This window comes from Panthera onca, chromosome A1, assembly GCF_046562875.1.
Source record: "Panthera onca isolate mPanOnc1 chromosome A1, mPanOnc1 haplotype 2, whole genome shotgun sequence".
NCBI classification, from domain to species: Eukaryota; Metazoa; Chordata; class Mammalia; order Carnivora; family Felidae; genus Panthera; species Panthera onca.
In genome coordinates this window covers 168,770,051-168,788,381 of record NC_138339.1, presented here as the reverse complement: position 1 = coordinate 168,788,381, position 18,331 = coordinate 168,770,051, and the positions used below count along the sequence as shown (strand labels likewise).

Here is an 18,331-nt window from a genome sequence, read left to right as displayed (position 1 = left end):
GGAAAATGTCATTCCTTGTCAGAAAGGAGGAATGTGAAGCAAAGTTGGAGCAGGGGTTGAGAGTGAGGCTCATACCAATGTGAAGACTGAGGACCAGAAACTAAGCCCAATCAGAGTATCACACATTTAGTTCTGTGCCATCTGAGCATTTAGATTTCTGAGAGCTGATCTGGGACAATAGGCCTCGGTGTGTCTTCTGAGTGCTACTTATTTAAGATTGTGAGACACTGATAGGGTCCAACCCTGTGCTACTAAGATATCAAGATACTAAGGAGAAAAGATGATTTTGGCAGGAAGAGAATTATGAGAACGGATTTCCAGGTGGCATGAGCAAAGACAAGGCCTTGGGAACATGTGGCTTATTAGGGGCCAGGTGAGCAGTTAAGTATCACAGAGCACTGCCACCAGAGGCCAGAGAGGTAGGATGGAGGGGTGGCAGTTGGCCCAAATGCCACCAAGGGAGGCTGGGAGGTTGGCAGGTATGAGAGGGAGGCTGTAATAATCACTAAGCGATGACATTTGCTTCCTCTCTGTTAAATTTGTCCTCCCAAATGTAATTTTTAATGCATAATGTAGTTATTTTAAATTGGTTCATTGAAACAGTAACTACACAGCATAAAGTACAGTTTGACAAAGGGCTATTAAGTATATAAGGTTTTGGAGCGCCTGGGTGGCTCAGTCGGTTGGGTGTCTGACTTTGGCTCAGGTCATGATCTCATGGTTTGTGGGTTCGAGCCCCGCGTTGGGCTCTGTGCTGACAGCTCGGAGCCTAGAGCCTGCTTCGGATTCTGTGTTTCCCTCTCTCTCTGCCCCTCCCCCACTTGGGCTCTGTCTCTCTCTCGCTCTCTCAAAAATAAATAAAATGTAAAAAAAAAAAAAAATTAAATATATAAGGTTTCCCATGTAGCTGGGAGTTTGGCTTTCAAGGTAGAGAGAAGGCAAGACTCCAAAAGGAAAAGCTTTGGCTTTGCTAGCAAACTCGATGAAAGGGCTCTGAGGATTGAAAGGCCCACGCCCACAGGACGAAGCAGCTGGGAGGGGTTTGGACAACAAATTCAAGAATAATGTAAAAGAAAGTTGAAAGCTTGCTTTCAACTGTCATGAAACCTAAGTTCATTCAACAAATATCTTTGTTTAGGTGTTGCTGCTTAATTAACCTGACAACATGATGGCGCATGCAGAATCTGTATTGAAAAATCTGTGTGGAGCTCTCATATCCTCCCCAAACTCCATTTGGATACGGACTTTTAGCCTGGTCCTTGTTGCCAGGCACTGTGATAAGGTGGCACCTTGGCACTTAGAGTGAGAGGTGACCGACGACGTCTGGCTTTGATTGCCTGGTTGGAATGGAAACAGAAGGTGCAGGAGAGGCAGGGCTGAGCTGTGGCCGATTGCAAGGAGGTGAGAATTACTTTGTGGTTCTTTTCTCAGACTCGACTAAGGTGGCAATAACCACTGTGATAAAGAAATAGAAGTGAAGGGAGGGTGGCAGCTCGGCTCCTGTTTTATTTAATTCACGTTGTCAGTGAGACACTCTTTTCCTACAGACCCGGTGCTGTGCACAGTTGGGCTGAGTGGGATGCTGATCTGGTGTAGGCTATTCCAAAACCCCAACCCCTCCACTGCCCTGACAAAGTCATAGGATTGGGGGACAAATCCTAGTTCTGAAAGCAAGAACCGTTCCCAGTTCTCCCAGTTTCCTTTTGCACTTTTTTGTTCTGTTTTTATAGAAAGCTGAGGTGATGCTTATAGGAATCTGAACCAATTACATTGACGTCTGAATCTTATTTTCAGTCAGTGTTTACCCACAGGCGCCACATGTGCTGTGCCAAAGGGTTTTCCGTAGCCAATATGTGTGAATCACAGGTGTATATTAAAATGTTATTGCTAGAATAAATAGGTTTTTTACAGGGACTCACCACATTGATTCACAAGAGCTTCCTCATTTCCGTGGAACGCTTTTACCTTTACACTTGGCCAGTTCTAAATTATGCAATTAACCTGCTCTGCTTGATTTACTTTTTTTTTAATATTTGGATTTACATAATACTTGAATTTATAATGTGGCACAGAATACTACATCACAATTTTTCTGAATGATGTACTTTCAGGGGCAAAAGAGGCTAATGGTCTATCCTTTCATTTTCTCTTGAGCTTTGTTAGGGCACACATATACTTTCAACACAGTGGTATTTAATTTGTTCAATGCTTTAGAAAAAGAAGTTCATCTGTATATTTTTGGGCATTGGCTACTAGTCACTTTTTAAGAGAGCTATATAACTTTCCATTATATTAATAAGCAACACAAGTCTTTGTTCTACTATGTAATATACAACTGATGTAATACATGTACGTCCTTATTTATGAGCAATACTGATACACTACAAATCACCAATTTCAATGAAAAAGTGTAGAATAACTATTAAAATATCACAGGTACCAAATTCTTCTAGTTTGCTCAAGATATTTTTAGCACTGAGAATATATTTAGTGGGGAAAATGCCATATTAAATCTCTGGGGGGCCATCCAATCTCGTTCCTAGAATTTTTATGAATGACATACCAACATACTAGTGAGATTTTTGAACTTCTAGCTTAGTGGATTTCAAAGCACCCATTTCTGGGTTCAATATGGCTCCTGTTCCAGTGTCTTAACAGGTGTTCAGCTACCATTAAATCTTATGGCCTCTCTATCCTTCTCTAACTGCTGTTCTCACTCCTTACATTGTACTGAAAGAGCCAGATTCTCCTGAGCTAAGGGTTTACTAGGTATTTGCTATGGTTTAAGTTTTATACATTCAACCATAGACAATTAATCTGTTTTCCTTCCTTTTACCCAGAACACATTTTAGCACAATTTGACAAATTACGGAAGCAGGTGTGTTCCCCAGTATCGTTATTGCCTCCAGTTTTCTTGTGACAAGACCATTTTGCCCAGCACAACAAGGTTCTCCTCTACCGAAGACTCGACTTTTGGGTCAGCATGACTCAGACTACTGAAAGTCATGGTTTATTTTGAAAGAGGGTGGCCTTACCATTTTTTGAGTGGGTTTTCTTGGCTGAGAATGTCTACCTCTATTTTGCATTTTCTCTAACTCTGCATATAGTCCTGTCCTTGTCCTCGAAATCTTCCCCGTTCCCTTCCCACTTCTTCAAAGTTAACTTGTACTACTTTCTTTTCCTTCTGATGCAGCTTAACAATAGCCCATTAGCTGAAATGTCACCTTTAGTTTTATTTCTCTCTCTACAATGAGCTTTATTAATAATTCCTTTTTAAAAATTATTTTCGAGCATACAACAGGACTACAGCAGGCACCTGGTCAACACCCCATAATCCCGTGTTTTTCTTTTTCCTTTTTACCATTTAGAATCACACTATCCTAAGTTGTCTCACAAGCTGTGTTGGAAACAATCTCGTTTTTCACACAGGTCAACAAAAAGTCAAATGCAATCAGAGCAATGTAAAATGGGGTATGCTCAACACAGATGCACTTTTAAATGAATTCTATAAAATCAAGTTATTTAATTTACACTTTGGAATGCCATTTTTGTTAGCAAAATATGACTATTCTCAGAAAACTGCCACTACAGAAGCAAAATCAAGAGATTGCTGTGTTAATTTAAGCACTTCAAAGGTAACAAAAAGACTATCCACAATGAACGCTTAATTACATTTTCTCTCTTTCAGTATTCACATCACAGGGCTTTCCTTTGAAACAATAATAAAGGGAAAAACACTGAGCAAAAAAAAAAAAAATAGAGTCTTTCAACTGGGTAAGTCTTCAATAGTCCTTATCGCCTAATCATTGGCAAAAGTGGGGGGTGGGGGGGGGGAGACGAATTTCACAAGCACTGGGCAAACCGCAATCAGTCAGGACAGAAATACAGAATAAATACCTGGTGGATGAGAGAGACATTTTAAAGAGACAATAGATAATGGTTATGAATATGCATTTGCTATACACTTAAGCTTGATTTTCATTGTGGGCTGACAAATTGGTGCCCCCAGGGGGCGATGGAATAGCCTGCTGTTTTTTATTCCAGAACAAACTGCAGCCAAACATTTTTTTTTCTTATTTTGCTGCCTGGCATATGCCTGTCCTTGAAAAGACTAAATCAGGGACTCCCTGGCTTGTGCAGCACGACTTGGCCAGTGTGGATAAAAAACAAATCAGAGCTTGTATATTTATGTGGACTTTTTTTTTTTTTCATTTGGATTAAAATGCTTTGTAGTATTTTGCAAAAAGAAGCATACAATTTAAGAAAAATGCTCATTTTAATTAAGTTCAAGCCTAAAGACAGGCTTATGGAATGGAGATTTTAACTTGTGTTTGGATTTTAAGGGGATGTGATGCATATTTAACACAGGCCTAGGGCCTCCATCCACATATTTTATCTGTCAATCCACAGACTGTCTCCAGCTGTTTTACTGCCAATATTTTAACTATTTCAGATCAGGTAGGGCTGGAATGAGCAGGAATCAGAAGTATTATGTGGGCCCTAATAGAAGGCAAGCCACAGCCTTTTCTCACTTGCATCAGTAGGTCTTAAATCACAGGTTTTATTTGTTTGTTGGTTGGCTGGTTGGTCTGTGTTTACTTGTCCTACTTCTGTACTAGGTATAGGCTCAAAAAGGGCAGGGATTGAGCTCTTTGCCAAGCTGGCCAGGATGTAGGTTAGTACTTAGACATAGCAGTTGAGATTCAGGAAAACTGGGCTAAAGCAGATTGGGCTAACATTGTAGAGCCTGTCATAGTGACTGTGGGTTGGAGGATGTCCAGAGAAGCAGAGCAACTGCTGATCACGTTTTAGGCAAAATCTCAAGTGAACTGGCAAAGTGACTTTGGTCCCAAGACTTTTTGGGTAGTATAGTATGAAACGGACACTCAGATTTCATGTCTTGTGGAGTGCCTTCTTTCACTGAATTAATTAGCTCTCATTAAAAAAAAAAATCATTTATAGGGGCGCCTGGGAGGCTTGGTCGGTTAAGTGTCCGACTTTTGGTTTCGGCCAGATCGTGATCTTGTGGTTCATGGGTTCGAACTCCACACTGGAGCTCCATGCTGACAGTGCAGAGCCTGCTTGGGATTCTCTCTCTCTTTCTCTGTCTCTGTCTCTGTCTATGTCTCTCTAGCTTGCTCTGTCTCTCTCAAGATAAATAAACTTAAAAAAATTAAAAACATTAAAAAAAATTTATAAATTTAAAAAATCTGAGTAGTTGTCCTTTTGGCTTTAGATTTCATAATCAGAGAACCCAACCAAATATCTCAAAGCTTAAAACACTTCACATAAATCTGGTCAAGAAAAACCAATTTGAGTTTTCTTGCAGCAGTGTATTTTATCTGGCTCACACTATATACAAGCAGTACGTTAAGATTCCTTAAAGACCAGAAATTTAAAACAATTAGAAGACAGAGGAGAATATTTTTCCTACATCAGGGTGGGAAAGAATTTCCTAAGCATGAGTCCAGAATAAATATTGACCATAAGTGAAAAACGGATGGTTTTGACCATGTCAAAATATAATGTCAAAAGCCATCAGAGACAAATTGAAATAACAAAATGCTGCCTAACAGAGGAAATTTGCAACTCCTACAGCAGTCACGGGACTACTATCCCACAGGATATGTAGTACTCCGACAAATGCATTCTAAAAAGACCAACTAGCTTTTAGAAAAACTGGTAAAGCTTACAATATGATTGGGTGAGTCACAAAGATGGCCAGTAAGCATATGAAGAAGTGCTCCCTTATCAACAACTACTGAAATGCAAAAATGCAAGCTAAAGGCCTAGTGATACTACCATCCAACTCATCAGACTGTCATAATCTTAAACCTAACCACGTCAACTATACATGAGGAAGGAAGAACATGGGGTTCTCAACTGCGGCACTTGGGAGGGTGAGCTACTACTCAGCAAGTGTCAGGTCCCTACAGTGAATATTTTAGGTTTTGAGGGCCGAGAGGCAACACTGATGATGTTCTATGCGTACTTATATAGTAATTTTAAAATGCACAAACCACTCCTGTGCATTGCTCAAGGGCTGTATAAATAAAGCCTGTGGACCAGATTTGATATATGGGCTTGCAGACCCATGCTATAGAGCCATCTGGACAGGATCCAGGATCTGGAGTTCTACTTTCTGGCATATAACCTAGAGAAACACTCACACAAGTGGACACAATGTACACATGTATTAGTTGCAACATTGTGAGGGCAAAACATTGGAATACAACTTAAATATCCACCAGAAAGGACTGATAAACAAATATGACAGTCAGTCATATTCCATATATTCATGATTATATATACTAATGAACTTTATGTACATTAGGATAAAAAGATTTCAAAAACAGTATTTGGGGAATGTGTGTGGAGTTTGATCCCATTTACCCTGAAAATTGCTGCTACTAATGATCTTAAGGAGGGAAACAATGATCAAATATGACTTGGTCTCAGCGTGCTATGTGGCCATAGCAGTGAGAAAAGTGTACAGGGACATGTGTCCCAGGGACATCCATCAGGGCACTGGAGCATAGCTTCTCAACTGGAAAATTAATATAAATCTTAAAAACTAATGGTATACACTGTTTGTAGGTTATAACCTTAAATTTAAAACATTACATATTTTTGATGGATACATATATATGTGGGAAACTACTTCATTTCATTGATTTTTAGACACACGTTTATTTTTACATTTCAACAGTCTAAATAAAACTGGCATGCAACTTATCTATGTGTGTTTGGTTTAATTGTTGTTTCTTGTTAATGTTAGCCAAAATAAGAGTCTTCCTATAGTTAATAGCATGTTAAATTCAGTAAAATATGATTTAAAACTGGACGATAGATTCATACCAAATACATCCCAGTCATTATCTGGGAGACATGGTGCGGCAGAAGAAGGAAACATTAAAGCAGAGAAGGACTCGGTCTAGGAATGGGCATCAATGATGCTTTAAATTGATCAGTAATACTTTACTTCTGTAAATTAAAAGCACCTGAACATATTAAATGTTTAGCCTTTACAAATGTATAGCTTTAAATGCACACAACATCTTATTTAAACTCAGTGTTGGTGATAGCTGTGATCACCCTCTTATCCCATGGCTAATACATCCCCCAAAATACAGCTCCCATGTAGATGGCATCTTGGAAAGTAGGTATGTGGGGCATCGTTACCCTCATTTTCAGATACAACGCAACAGAGAGGTAAGAGAAGTCTGATTCTTCCCAAGTCACACATCCAGTGACCAGTGGAGCTAAAAGTTGAATCTAGACTTCGAAGGTTGTACTTTCTCACCTGATTTACCAAAATGCCCTCATTGCTTTACAGATTTGAGAAAGATAATGAATAAAAGAAGAAACTGTTTCAATTTATAGTTTTAACTTAGAACCACTTTTTGAAAATCACAATGGAAAAATTATAATAAATACTTTGGGCAGACACTTCAAGCAGCAGAGTTACATATGGGTTTTCCAGATGTGCTCTGTGGATTCCCAGGGGTGCAGGTGAACCTCGGAAGTCCTTGGAAGTGCCTCAGTGTTCCACTGTTGATGGTATGTTTTTGGTCCCATAAGGAAAATTCAGACTGCCCAAGAAGTCTACATACAAGATTTAGTATTTTATTTCATTATCTCAGTGATCTTAGTACTTAGTGATCTCTGTAGTTCAATTTTTGAAAAAAAATTGGTTTGGTATAAACAGTTTACTAGGCCAAATCATTTTTCTTCTTGCTTTCGTATTGTGTGAGACTTTCACTAAAGGATCAAATTTGTGTGAAACATCTGCCATGAGGATAGCAAACAAATGTATTGTTTTAATAGAAGAACAATTAGATTATTACTATACATAGATGATTTCAATCATATCTATCCTACCTTTAACTATGATCAATAGTCTCCAAGCTATTCCATAGTTATACAGGAACTTAAACAGAGTAGGTACTTAATAAACATTAGTTGAATTGACAAATGGGTGTGTGGATGGATGAATGAATGGATGGATGGATGAATGAGATAGACTTAAAGGTCCCAGAAGACAGGATGCAAAGCCCTCAGGGCCAATGTCATGAGGCGCAGGCGGATTTGGCTCTGGAAACCAGGCCTCCATTCCTTCTGCAGAAGGTTCTTTCCTTTTGTGCATATTTTAAAAGTCACCCCAAGTAAAAAATGCCAAAACTATTTCTATGTGGTTCTACAGTTTGAACCTAAAACGTTACACCATGTAACAATGTATCCCTATACACTTTTTGACCTATTTGCTCCCTTTCGAAAGAAAGGTTCTGCCTATAGCAAATGCAACCTTGAACACATCTAGTTTCTGAAGCACCTGTTTAGTTCACATTTAGAATTGGAAGGAATCTTAGTGCCCATTTGTAATTTGTCTTATTTTAGTGACTCTTGGAGAGAGGTTTGATTCCAGGAAGACATTTTCAGTGATAATGCTAAACTTCACAATCGTAGGAAATAACAACGTAGCTGCCTGACCACAGGCTATGAGACCAGGAAGACATGGGAACGTCCTGGGTCTAGCATTTACACTGTACATGATGTTGGGTGTGTTACTTAACTCCTCTGAGCCTCAGTTTCATCATCTGTAAAGTGGGAACACTGCCTACCTTGGTTGTTCCAAACATTAGGAATGAAATTATGAAACGTTCTGCTTTTTAGCAACAGCAGGGCTTTTTGTTTTTTGTTTTTTTAATTTCATGTGTTTCTGATAAAGGATAACATTTTGGGTCCTTACACTAGAACTTTTAACATAATAGAGCTTAAGTTTGCTTCTTAAATATACACACATTTATTATAAGGGGATGTACTTTGGCCATTAGAAAGACCTGAGAATTATATCCCTTACTATGTCAAGGCCATATTTCACAACTTTTTCCTTTCTGTTTCATGCACATGCATTGAAAAGAAAATTCTCCTTGTGTGATAGAAGTCAATTTTTCCCGGGTTTTGGTATTTTGTTTTCATGATGCTTTTTGCAATATTTGTGACTCTATGTTTTAATTTTTCCCATGTGTTTCTTTCAGCCACACAGCCCAGAAACACAGAGCTGACTTCTAACTGCACCCTAGGGTCAAGGTCTTCAGTTTAATCTCAGCTTTGGAATGGAAGCAGTGAAACTGAAGAGCGTGTCCCCACCTGATAAATAACAATAATAGCAGCAGCAATAATAATGACATAGTTCTGGGAACACTTAGAGATGGTTAACCATGTACTTGAATATCGGATTTCCATTATGTTTTATCTCGTGTTCCCTCAGGCAGACACTGGCGTATAGGATGGAGCCCTCCTCTTACTCAAATTTGGAATCTAGTTCCTCAAGCAGTTGGAGTCATAGAAATTTAGACTGGAAGAGACCTCATGTGGCCGGACTACTCTACACTGGTTCTCTGACTCTCGTTTTGACATTGAAAAGAGGCCACAGAAACCGGTTGATGCTTACCCCACTACGGTACTAATATATAATTGACAAGAAATGCTAAACTCACCAGAGTGGCAAAGAGGTGATAGAGAATGAAATAGATGGCTACCACAGGTGCCCACATGTGTCCCACAGCATTTAGGGTTTGGTCCATTACGTCTACCCATCCTTCCTGGGTGAGGATCTGGAACATGGACATAAACGCCTATGGAGGAAGAGAATAGAGGCATTAAACACCAGCTCAGGCTTGCATGCAGTTTAAAACTAGTTTGTGGTGTTTGAGGACTTCGATCTCAATATTATTGATTTTTATCTGATTGATTGGGAGAACAGCCTTAATTCCACAGAGGGGAAAGAGCTGAGAATTAAAGGTCCTTAAAGCCTGATATCTAACTATTCAGTGTGGAAAACTAAAATAATCACCCTGAATTATTATTAATAATAATTACCCTGAATTAATATTAGCCTTGTTGGTGGTAAGTACTGTTGAGAAAATAAAATAAAATAAAAAGACATCTTTTTATTTGACTTTCTTTTTTTTCCTCTAAGCAAGCTAACGAGTTGCTTAACATTTCCTACAAATAACTGTATTTTTTTTCTGTTGCTAAGTGCAACTTATTTTTATAGCGAATTGCATTTGATTGTCTACAGGCATATGAGAATAATAGCCTTGATTTTACTTTTATAGTACCCATCCATCAAATTATTTCAGTTATATTAAAAACACAAGACTCATTAAAAAAGAAACATTTCTAAATGGTATTACCATACCAAGAGACTTAATAAAGACAAACATATTTTCTTGATTTTATTTATTATTTTCAGGGTGCATACCCAAGACCATGAAAGAGGCCAAGACCTAAATAAATAAAAAAAATGAATAAATAAATAAAATAGAGCATTCCAACAAAATCTAGCCACGCTAAAAGACTCATACTTAGTCTGCAAAGACTTTGGCTAGTTCTATTCTTACAAGTTTTTCTTATTAAATATATGATTATATGTACATCTCTGACTCGTGTATCTTACATACATTAGTGAACAATAAATGCTTCTTTTTTTTTAAAGTTTTTTTTTTTAACGTTTATTTATTTTTGAGACAGGGAGAGACAGAGCATGAATGGGGGAGGGTCAGAGAGAGGGGGGGACACGGAATCTGAAACAGGCTCCAGGCTCTGAGCTGTCAGCATAGAGCCCGACGCGGGGCTCGAACTCACAGACCGCGAGATCATGACCTGAGCCGAAGTCGGCCGCTTAACCGACTGAGCCACCCAGGCGCCCCAATAAATGCTTCTTAATGAGGATTTATTATGATGATGATGTCTGGAGACAGTGACAATTGTAATCCAGTGACTCTTTAAAAATGTCTTTTTAGGCTTTAGTACAATGAAGATGTAACTTGGATTCTCAGATTCCCAGAAATAAGGTCCAGGAAAATACAAAGATGGACAGGCCCAAGATAAAAAGCCCTGTTACACCGATAGGATCTTAGAGACAAAAATGAACCCTACAGAAAATCTACTCTGCCCTTTTTTTTTTTTTAGAAGATAAGGAAAATGAGGCTTAAAGATGATTGGTGATTAGCTCAAAGTCACTCTATTAATGTGTGGCAGTAACAAGTACCACTGAGTCATTATGACTCCAAAGTAAGTTCTTTTCCAAGCATTGCAGTCCATGTTCAGTGAGGTCTTGAATCTACTAGTTTCCAGGCTGCACCCCACACAGTACACACTCTTAGCAGTTTCCTTTCCTAGGGACACTTAAATTTTAACTGTTTTAGAAGTACGACATTCAATGCCCAGCACATAGCGGACCCATTTGAACAAAGGAGCAATTAATTGGTAAGTGATTCTTTTACTAGGAGATAAGTTTTTCCACCTATCCTTTGTCTATGTGTGAAACACTTAATGTCTCCTTGAGTTAATTTTTTATAACCTCATTACCTACAACGTGTTTTGTTCATGTAAGCATGAAGTAGGCTGTTATTGATGCTTGAACTCAACATCGCCAAGGACAGACAATATAATACTTTCTTTGCCAGGGCATCTAAGAGAATATTAGTCCTAACTCATCCAAAAAATGCTTCAGATTTTGCAATGCGTCACTTAACTTCTTAAGAATGCCAAAACTTATTGAGGACATTACTTTTTCCCTCTGTGTGTGTTTCTGTCACATATTTATTACATCCAAAGACAAGGAACACAAATTTCAAAGACAATTCACATTAAAAATATCAGACTGCTGTATTTTCTTCAATGAAGATGTCACCAATGTGAAAGTGTGTGTACATCCTCAAGACTCAACAGCACAAGGGGAAGAGTCAACACATCTACCAGTATAAACAGAATTTCACCCGACATGAATTCCTTTCCCCCAAAATGACAGGCCAGCTTGTGATTAAATCCAACATTTATTCTTGGTACCTAGAGACCAAAAAATGCAGGTGTACCTTTCAACTGCCTTGGGCACTAACCAAATTAATTTGTTTTCATCCACTGCATTAGCTTTCATGAATACTCAGCTATTATACATTCAGTAGATGTTCGGGAACATGGAGCAATGGGATTGTAACCTGTTGCTGGCAGATAAGCAATGTGGGCAAGAACACAGGGGTTATCTTCCACTCTTTTCAGAGTCTCAGAAGAAAAAAAAATCTCCTTTCTGCACAGCTCAGCCACCTGAAAGTGCATGTTGTAAGATGCCGTGAATTATATTTGAGAGCAATGCTTTGTTACAACGCGATTCATGTGTTTCCAGCTGCTTCCTTGAATACACCAACAAAAAGTAGCGCCATGAAATATTTCAATTATGGGCTGAAAATTAATTTGTGCCTGGCATGAAGGCTGCTATGTCAGTTTTGTCGAAATCTTATCCAGAAATTAAATCCCAACGACTGTTGGAGATGTGACTCAAGTACACTTACTTATATTTATATTGTCCATGCAATGTGTGTCCCTTGAAGAGCCTGCTTAGTGTATTTATTTAAATGTGGGTTATTAGTGGTTACTGAAGGCTTGATGTGTTGGGGACTGAGATGAGGAAGACACAGTTTCTTCTATTGAGAAATTTATAATCAAGAGTAGAGAAAAAGATGAAAATGACCAACTGTAAGAAAAGGCAAAAGGGAAAACATGGTATATAAGAGAATTGTGGTAAAGCTATCATGAGCCAGTTAGAAGTATCAATGTACTCCTCTTGGGTGAGGCAAGAACTGTTTGGGGAAAATGATGGCAAGTGATTGTCATGATGAAAATGAGAAGGACTTAAATGGGGAAGAAGGGGGCCATGAACAAAGGGCTGGAGGAAGTTGTTTTCTCTGAGCTCCTTGTCTCTACTTAACGTCATTTTCTTATCCTGTTGACCTCTTGTCCCTCTTTAATAGCTTCTACCAGCTCTTTATAAATTAAGAAAATGGATCTTTTATCTGTTATATATGTTTAAAGTATTTTCCTCAATCCATTTGTGGTATTTTTGTGAACATAAATTTTACATTTCTATGTGGTCTAATTTGCTATTCTTTTATCTAAGGTAAAAAACTTCTCTCACTGGATGATTGGACGTAAATGTACCCATACTTTTATGAAGTAGTTTTAGTTTATTATGTTTAACATGCTTAACCAGAAGTCACATTTAAATCAGTTTGTATCTGGAATTTATTTTGGTATAAGAAGTGAGATAAGAATTAATCTTATTTTTTCTTTTAATAGATGATCAGCTGACTCAGCATATATAATTGAAAAAATCTATCTTTTCTTCACTAATCTGAAATAACTCTTATCATAAACTGAATACTCAGACAATTTCAGCTCTATTTCTAAATTTTTATTCTTTTCCATCAATCTATCTCACTCCAAATTGAGTGACTGTACATTCACTTTAATAATGATTAAAACAAATTAATAATTTGATTAATGAATTTAAAACATCGTAATGAATTTAAAAAGCTAGGGTTCCTAGCTGTTCCCCATAAACTTCTGTTTTCAGAATTCTTTTATTTACTTTTACGTATTAACTCCTCAAAACAGCCTCTTGTTTTATTTGTTGAGGTTACATTAATCTAAGAAAAACTAATATTCTCCAATCTCATAGAAATGTTTACCTTTCAATTTATTTTTTATTCATGATTCTGAGAAAATATTTCTACTTACATAGTTTCCACACACTTCTTGTTAAGCTAATTAATATTACCTTTCAAAAGCTTAATCAAGGTGATGTCATATCATTAAAATACTGTATAGTAAAGAAACCTGATGATGAGTTTCTTAATGGATGATAAACTGCAGACTACAGCTGTATGCCTAAGCACACTTTTTAGTCCTAACTGGTCTTTCATGCTTGCCAGTACATTTATAATCAACAGATTGATAAACTATAAGTTGACTATAAAAATATTGTTCACTGTTGAGTCGGGTAATGCTCTCAGATCTTACTTCCTCCTCCAGGGCTCCAGTATTATGAGGTATACGGTACCAGAAGATCAATGCTCCAGGTAAATGCTCCCTTTCTCACTTTCCACTAATTGCTCAGAATCTGACTTAGTTTCATGCATTTTATTTGAATCTTTGCTTTCTTCCACAATTTTCAGTTAAGTTTAGTTTTGCTTGGTTGAGATTTTCTGATTGGTTTTGACAGATTTTGTTGGAAAAAGAAATACATACCTCCCCCCCTTCTATTTCCTATACTTTCCAAATTCTCATGAATTTTATCTATTGTTTGGAATAAATTCCACTCTTATGCTGCTGTAGATGTTCTTCCCAAAACCTTCTGTTACTCCAAAACCATTGGATTCTTGCTCTCGGATATTTTTCTTAGAGTTTTCTTATCACCTGTTTTAATGTGGACTAATTGCTTTCTAGATTTGCTCCATGGTGGTCAGAATCTTTGCTTTGAATTTTCTTCTTATTCTTTTTTAAATATAATTTATTGTCAAAATGGCTAACATACACTGTGTAAAGTGTGTTCTTGGTTTTTGGGGGTCAGTTTCCATGGTTCATTGCTTACATACAACACCCAGTGCTCATTCCAACAAATGCCCTCCTCAATGCCCATCACCCATTTTCCCCTCTCCCCCACCCCCCATCCACCCTGTTTGTTCTCTATATTTAAGAGTCTCTTACGGTTTGCCTTCCTCCCTCTCTGTTTGAAATTATTTCTCTTCCCTTCCTCCATGGTCTTCTGTTAAGTTTCTCAAGATCCACATATGAGTGAAAACATATGATATCTGTCCTTCTGAAATACAATTAACTTTCTTGTCTAGATCTTTTGTTCTATTACAGTGTCAGAAAGTGACCCCAAATCTCATGCCTGGTTGTGAGCCCTGTTTCAATGTCAGCTGGGTTTTCTTCTCTCTGCTTTGCTGTCTCAGTATGAGAAGAGGGGTTTGCAGGGACAGAAGTATTAGCTAGGCTATGGGAAGTCATGCTCGAAAGATCAGGCTTCAGGTATTTCTTCAGTTCAGTTATTCAGAAATCCTTATTGCTGCCAGAGCCCATCAGTCTCTGGTGTTCGCATCCTCAGATCATGGGCTCTTCCAGACCTCACTCTCCCAGCACTGGCTCCAGGGGAGGACAGACAGGCTGATTCTGCCATTTTGGGTTCTCTGTGAGGAGAAAGAATACAAGAGGGGCTCTTGCTCCCAGGGCTGCTTGTCCCCTTGTGGCTTCTGTTCTTTTCTCCTCATACTCTCACTATGCTAAATTTTTGTTTATCATGGGAGACAATTCATTTCTGGAAATCATGATTATTTTGCTTTCACTCTCAAGCTTTCTTTCTGTCTTGGAAAAATAAAATGGTGAGATCTAGCAGTTTCTTTTGCCCCTCGTAAAAGGGCTGGAACAAGTCACTTCTACACTGGGGGGTTTCTCGTCTTTTTTCAGGCTTGTGCATGCTTCCATGCTCAAGTCTCCTCAAACAGAAGGAGAGGAGGATGTGTTTTAAGATTTGCTTTTCCAATTTATTTTCTTCTCAATGTCTGGAAAACAGGCTTAAAGCATGAGCCTCACGAGTGAATCCTCCCTCTTTGACTCTCTCTCTCTTTCTCCCAGCTTTCCTCCCTCCTTCTTAGTAGCTGCTATTCAAAGATAATGGTATGAAACTGTGGCTTTGCCTTTGTGTGGTTGTTGCTGTATAATTTTTTCAGGCTGATAATTAACTGTTTCATTTGTTTCCTTAGGTTTTAAGGACAGAGGGTCTGTGGTTTTGCGATTTTACTCCTCAAGTCCAAACCTACAGATGTAAATAGGGGTAAACAACTTTGTTTACAAGTCCTCTAACTTTTTTTTTTTAAATGACACAATCACATGTTAAACACCACTATACAGGTCAGGCCCTGTTCATACTGAAGGTGCCTGGAGGTACTAACTGGATCGGGGATGAGCAGTTAACTAAAGAATGGCCTTTGAGGTGATCAGGAACAAACAACTCTGCTCCATCAGGGAAGAACTAAACCAATCAAAAACATCTCTAATGAACCTCTAGTGGAAGGTACAGAGAAAAATCACAATACTGGCAGTAGCATCTGGAGGTGAACAACTGAAGACAAGCTGTGCAGGTCAGTAGGAACAAGAGGGATCATTAAAAAGTCAGAGTTATGAGTATGTTGATAAAACAAGGAAGCAAACGTCTCCGAATGAACAGGAATTAAGAGGGAAAGAAAACACACTGAGTAGACATGGCAATGATATTCACCAAATGGAGAAGGAAGGTCTTGAAAATCACCAGCTCAGTGACCACCTTTTTCTAATTGGAGTGCATCACATCCCTCAGGTGTGTGGGAATAAAACAAAGGGTGGGACCAGAGCAAGGGGAGAAAGCCACAAGGCAGGATTGTGATGAGGAGAGCTGTTCCAGGGGTGATGCAGGAGAAAACACGTCTAAGCATAGAGAACAGGGTCCTGGAGTCACTGAATGTCCTGAGCACTGCAGGAGAGAGACACAAAGTTCACCACCAGCCCTTCTCAGTCTCCTTTGTTGACATCTTCTCACGTAATCTCTAAACGCTGCAGAGCCTCAGGGCTCAGTCCTCAGATTTCTTTTGTGCCTCTCAACGCTTACTAACTAGTTCAACTCACTCATCCCAATGCTTTAAATACCATCTATATACTGATGGCTTCAGCCTCACATCCGGAATCGACTCTGCTTCTCCACTTGAATGTCTATCAGACAGGAATCTCGAGCATTAGATGTTCCACATCAAACCCTTCATGCTCTATTCCCCAAACCTGTTCCCTCTGTCTCCTTCCCATCTCAGGAAATATCAGCTCATTCTCCAAGTTACTCAGGCCAATGACCTCACAGACACTTTTGGTTTCTGCATCCAACCTGTGAGGAAATCTCGCTAAATCTCACCGTGGTTCTTGGTCTCAGTTCCACATTTATTCTCAATATTCCTACTGATATTACTACTAACACAGCTAATAGTTTCCCTGTAAGTAGCCCTACATTTTGGAGCTATACTTTCCTGTCATAAACTGAGACTGGGGAACTTGAATAAAAATAAGACCAAAGAGGGAGGAATAAGAAAGTATTTTTATAACTTCTCTTTTGTTCCAACTAATGCCCTTGAATGTCAATCACAGATGGGGTGAACAATGTCTCCTAGACCAGGCTGCCACCAGGGCCACCAAGGGCTCATGCCACACTGTTGGTGGCAGAGATAGGTTTATCAATGACAAGACATCCTTTTCTCTCTCAAGGTCCCAGGGATCCCTTGATCTTTCTGACAGACCTACCTAGAGTTAGGTGAGACAGCAAAGCAAGGATATCACCCTATGCTGAAATAAACAGGCTACAAGTCTTTGTCCGGGCCTTGCAAAGCAGTTCATAACCCTTTCAAAAGCATATCGTGGATGCCCTTTGATAACTTGATGCCCCAGTGCATGTTTTGGGTTTTGAGTAGGTGTGAATATAAATTTAGGTCAAACAATAATTAAATATTTTTAAAAAGTAGGATGGGTAAACACCTCAGGTTTTAGTCAACATATATCGAGCAGAATATACAGTATGATCCCATTTGTAATATACAAACTAGATGTGTTCTTGTGGGCCTCAAAATGCTTGAAAGCCTATAAAATAAACTTGGTACTCTGAGGACTGGAATGTAGAGGACAGAATGCGGAGGAAGTGGGGGGGGGGTAGATACTCAATTTGAACTTCTTAAAGTAATAGCTTTACTGAGATATATTTTGTGTACCATAAAATTCATCTTTTAAAGTCTACAATTAAGTGTTTTTAGTTTATTCACAGAGTAGTATGACATTACCTCTAATTTAAGAACAGTTCATTACCTCCCCCTCCCCTCAAAAACTATGTGGCCATGAGCAATCACTCCCCATTTCTCCCTCCTGCAGCCTTCAGAAACCACTATACTTTCTGTCTCTCTGGATTTGCCGGTTCTCAACATCTCCATCATACAATCCGTGGTCAGGGTTCATGAATGTTGTAGTATGCATCAGCACTGTATTCCCTTTATTGCCAATTGATATTTCATTATAAGGACATACCACATTTTATCTATTCATTAGTTGATGTATATTTGGGTTGTTTCCACCTTTTTGGCCATTATGAATAATGCTGCTGTGAACATCCTCATACAGGTTTTTGTGTGGACAGAAAAATTGCTTTTCACTTAACATGCCTTTTATCTTTTGTATTCAAATACATGTAAAACAGATATTCATCTTATTTTAAAAAATAGACACTTTAAAAAATTTTAAATGTGGTGAAGAATACAACCCATATTGACATACAGCTTTCATTTTACAATATAATTTGCATCTACTTTCTCTAGCTCTAGCTGGTTTCGGGAACTCTTTCTCTACAATAGATGTGCTTTCAAAATGAAATCCACTTGACAACTTATATAGTGGCTCAGCCTTTTTATTGAGAGTGTCCCTGCTG

The 18,331-nt window shown here is 38.5% G+C and overlaps 1 protein-coding gene across 7 annotated transcripts in view; it reads right to left on the bottom strand.

Annotated features, from left to right (window-relative positions):
- NALCN (sodium leak channel, non-selective) overlaps positions 1-18,331 on the bottom strand; it is a 324,113-nt gene that overhangs the window by 121,386 nt on the left and 184,396 nt on the right. For all 7 annotated transcript variants that reach the window (XM_060636745.3, XM_078432139.2, XM_060636746.3 and 4 more), the window contains one exon: positions 9,501-9,638. In XM_060636745.3, the coding sequence (XP_060492728.1) occupies positions 9,501-9,638 (138 nt within the window). The remainder of the gene's footprint in view (positions 1-9,500; positions 9,639-18,331) is intronic.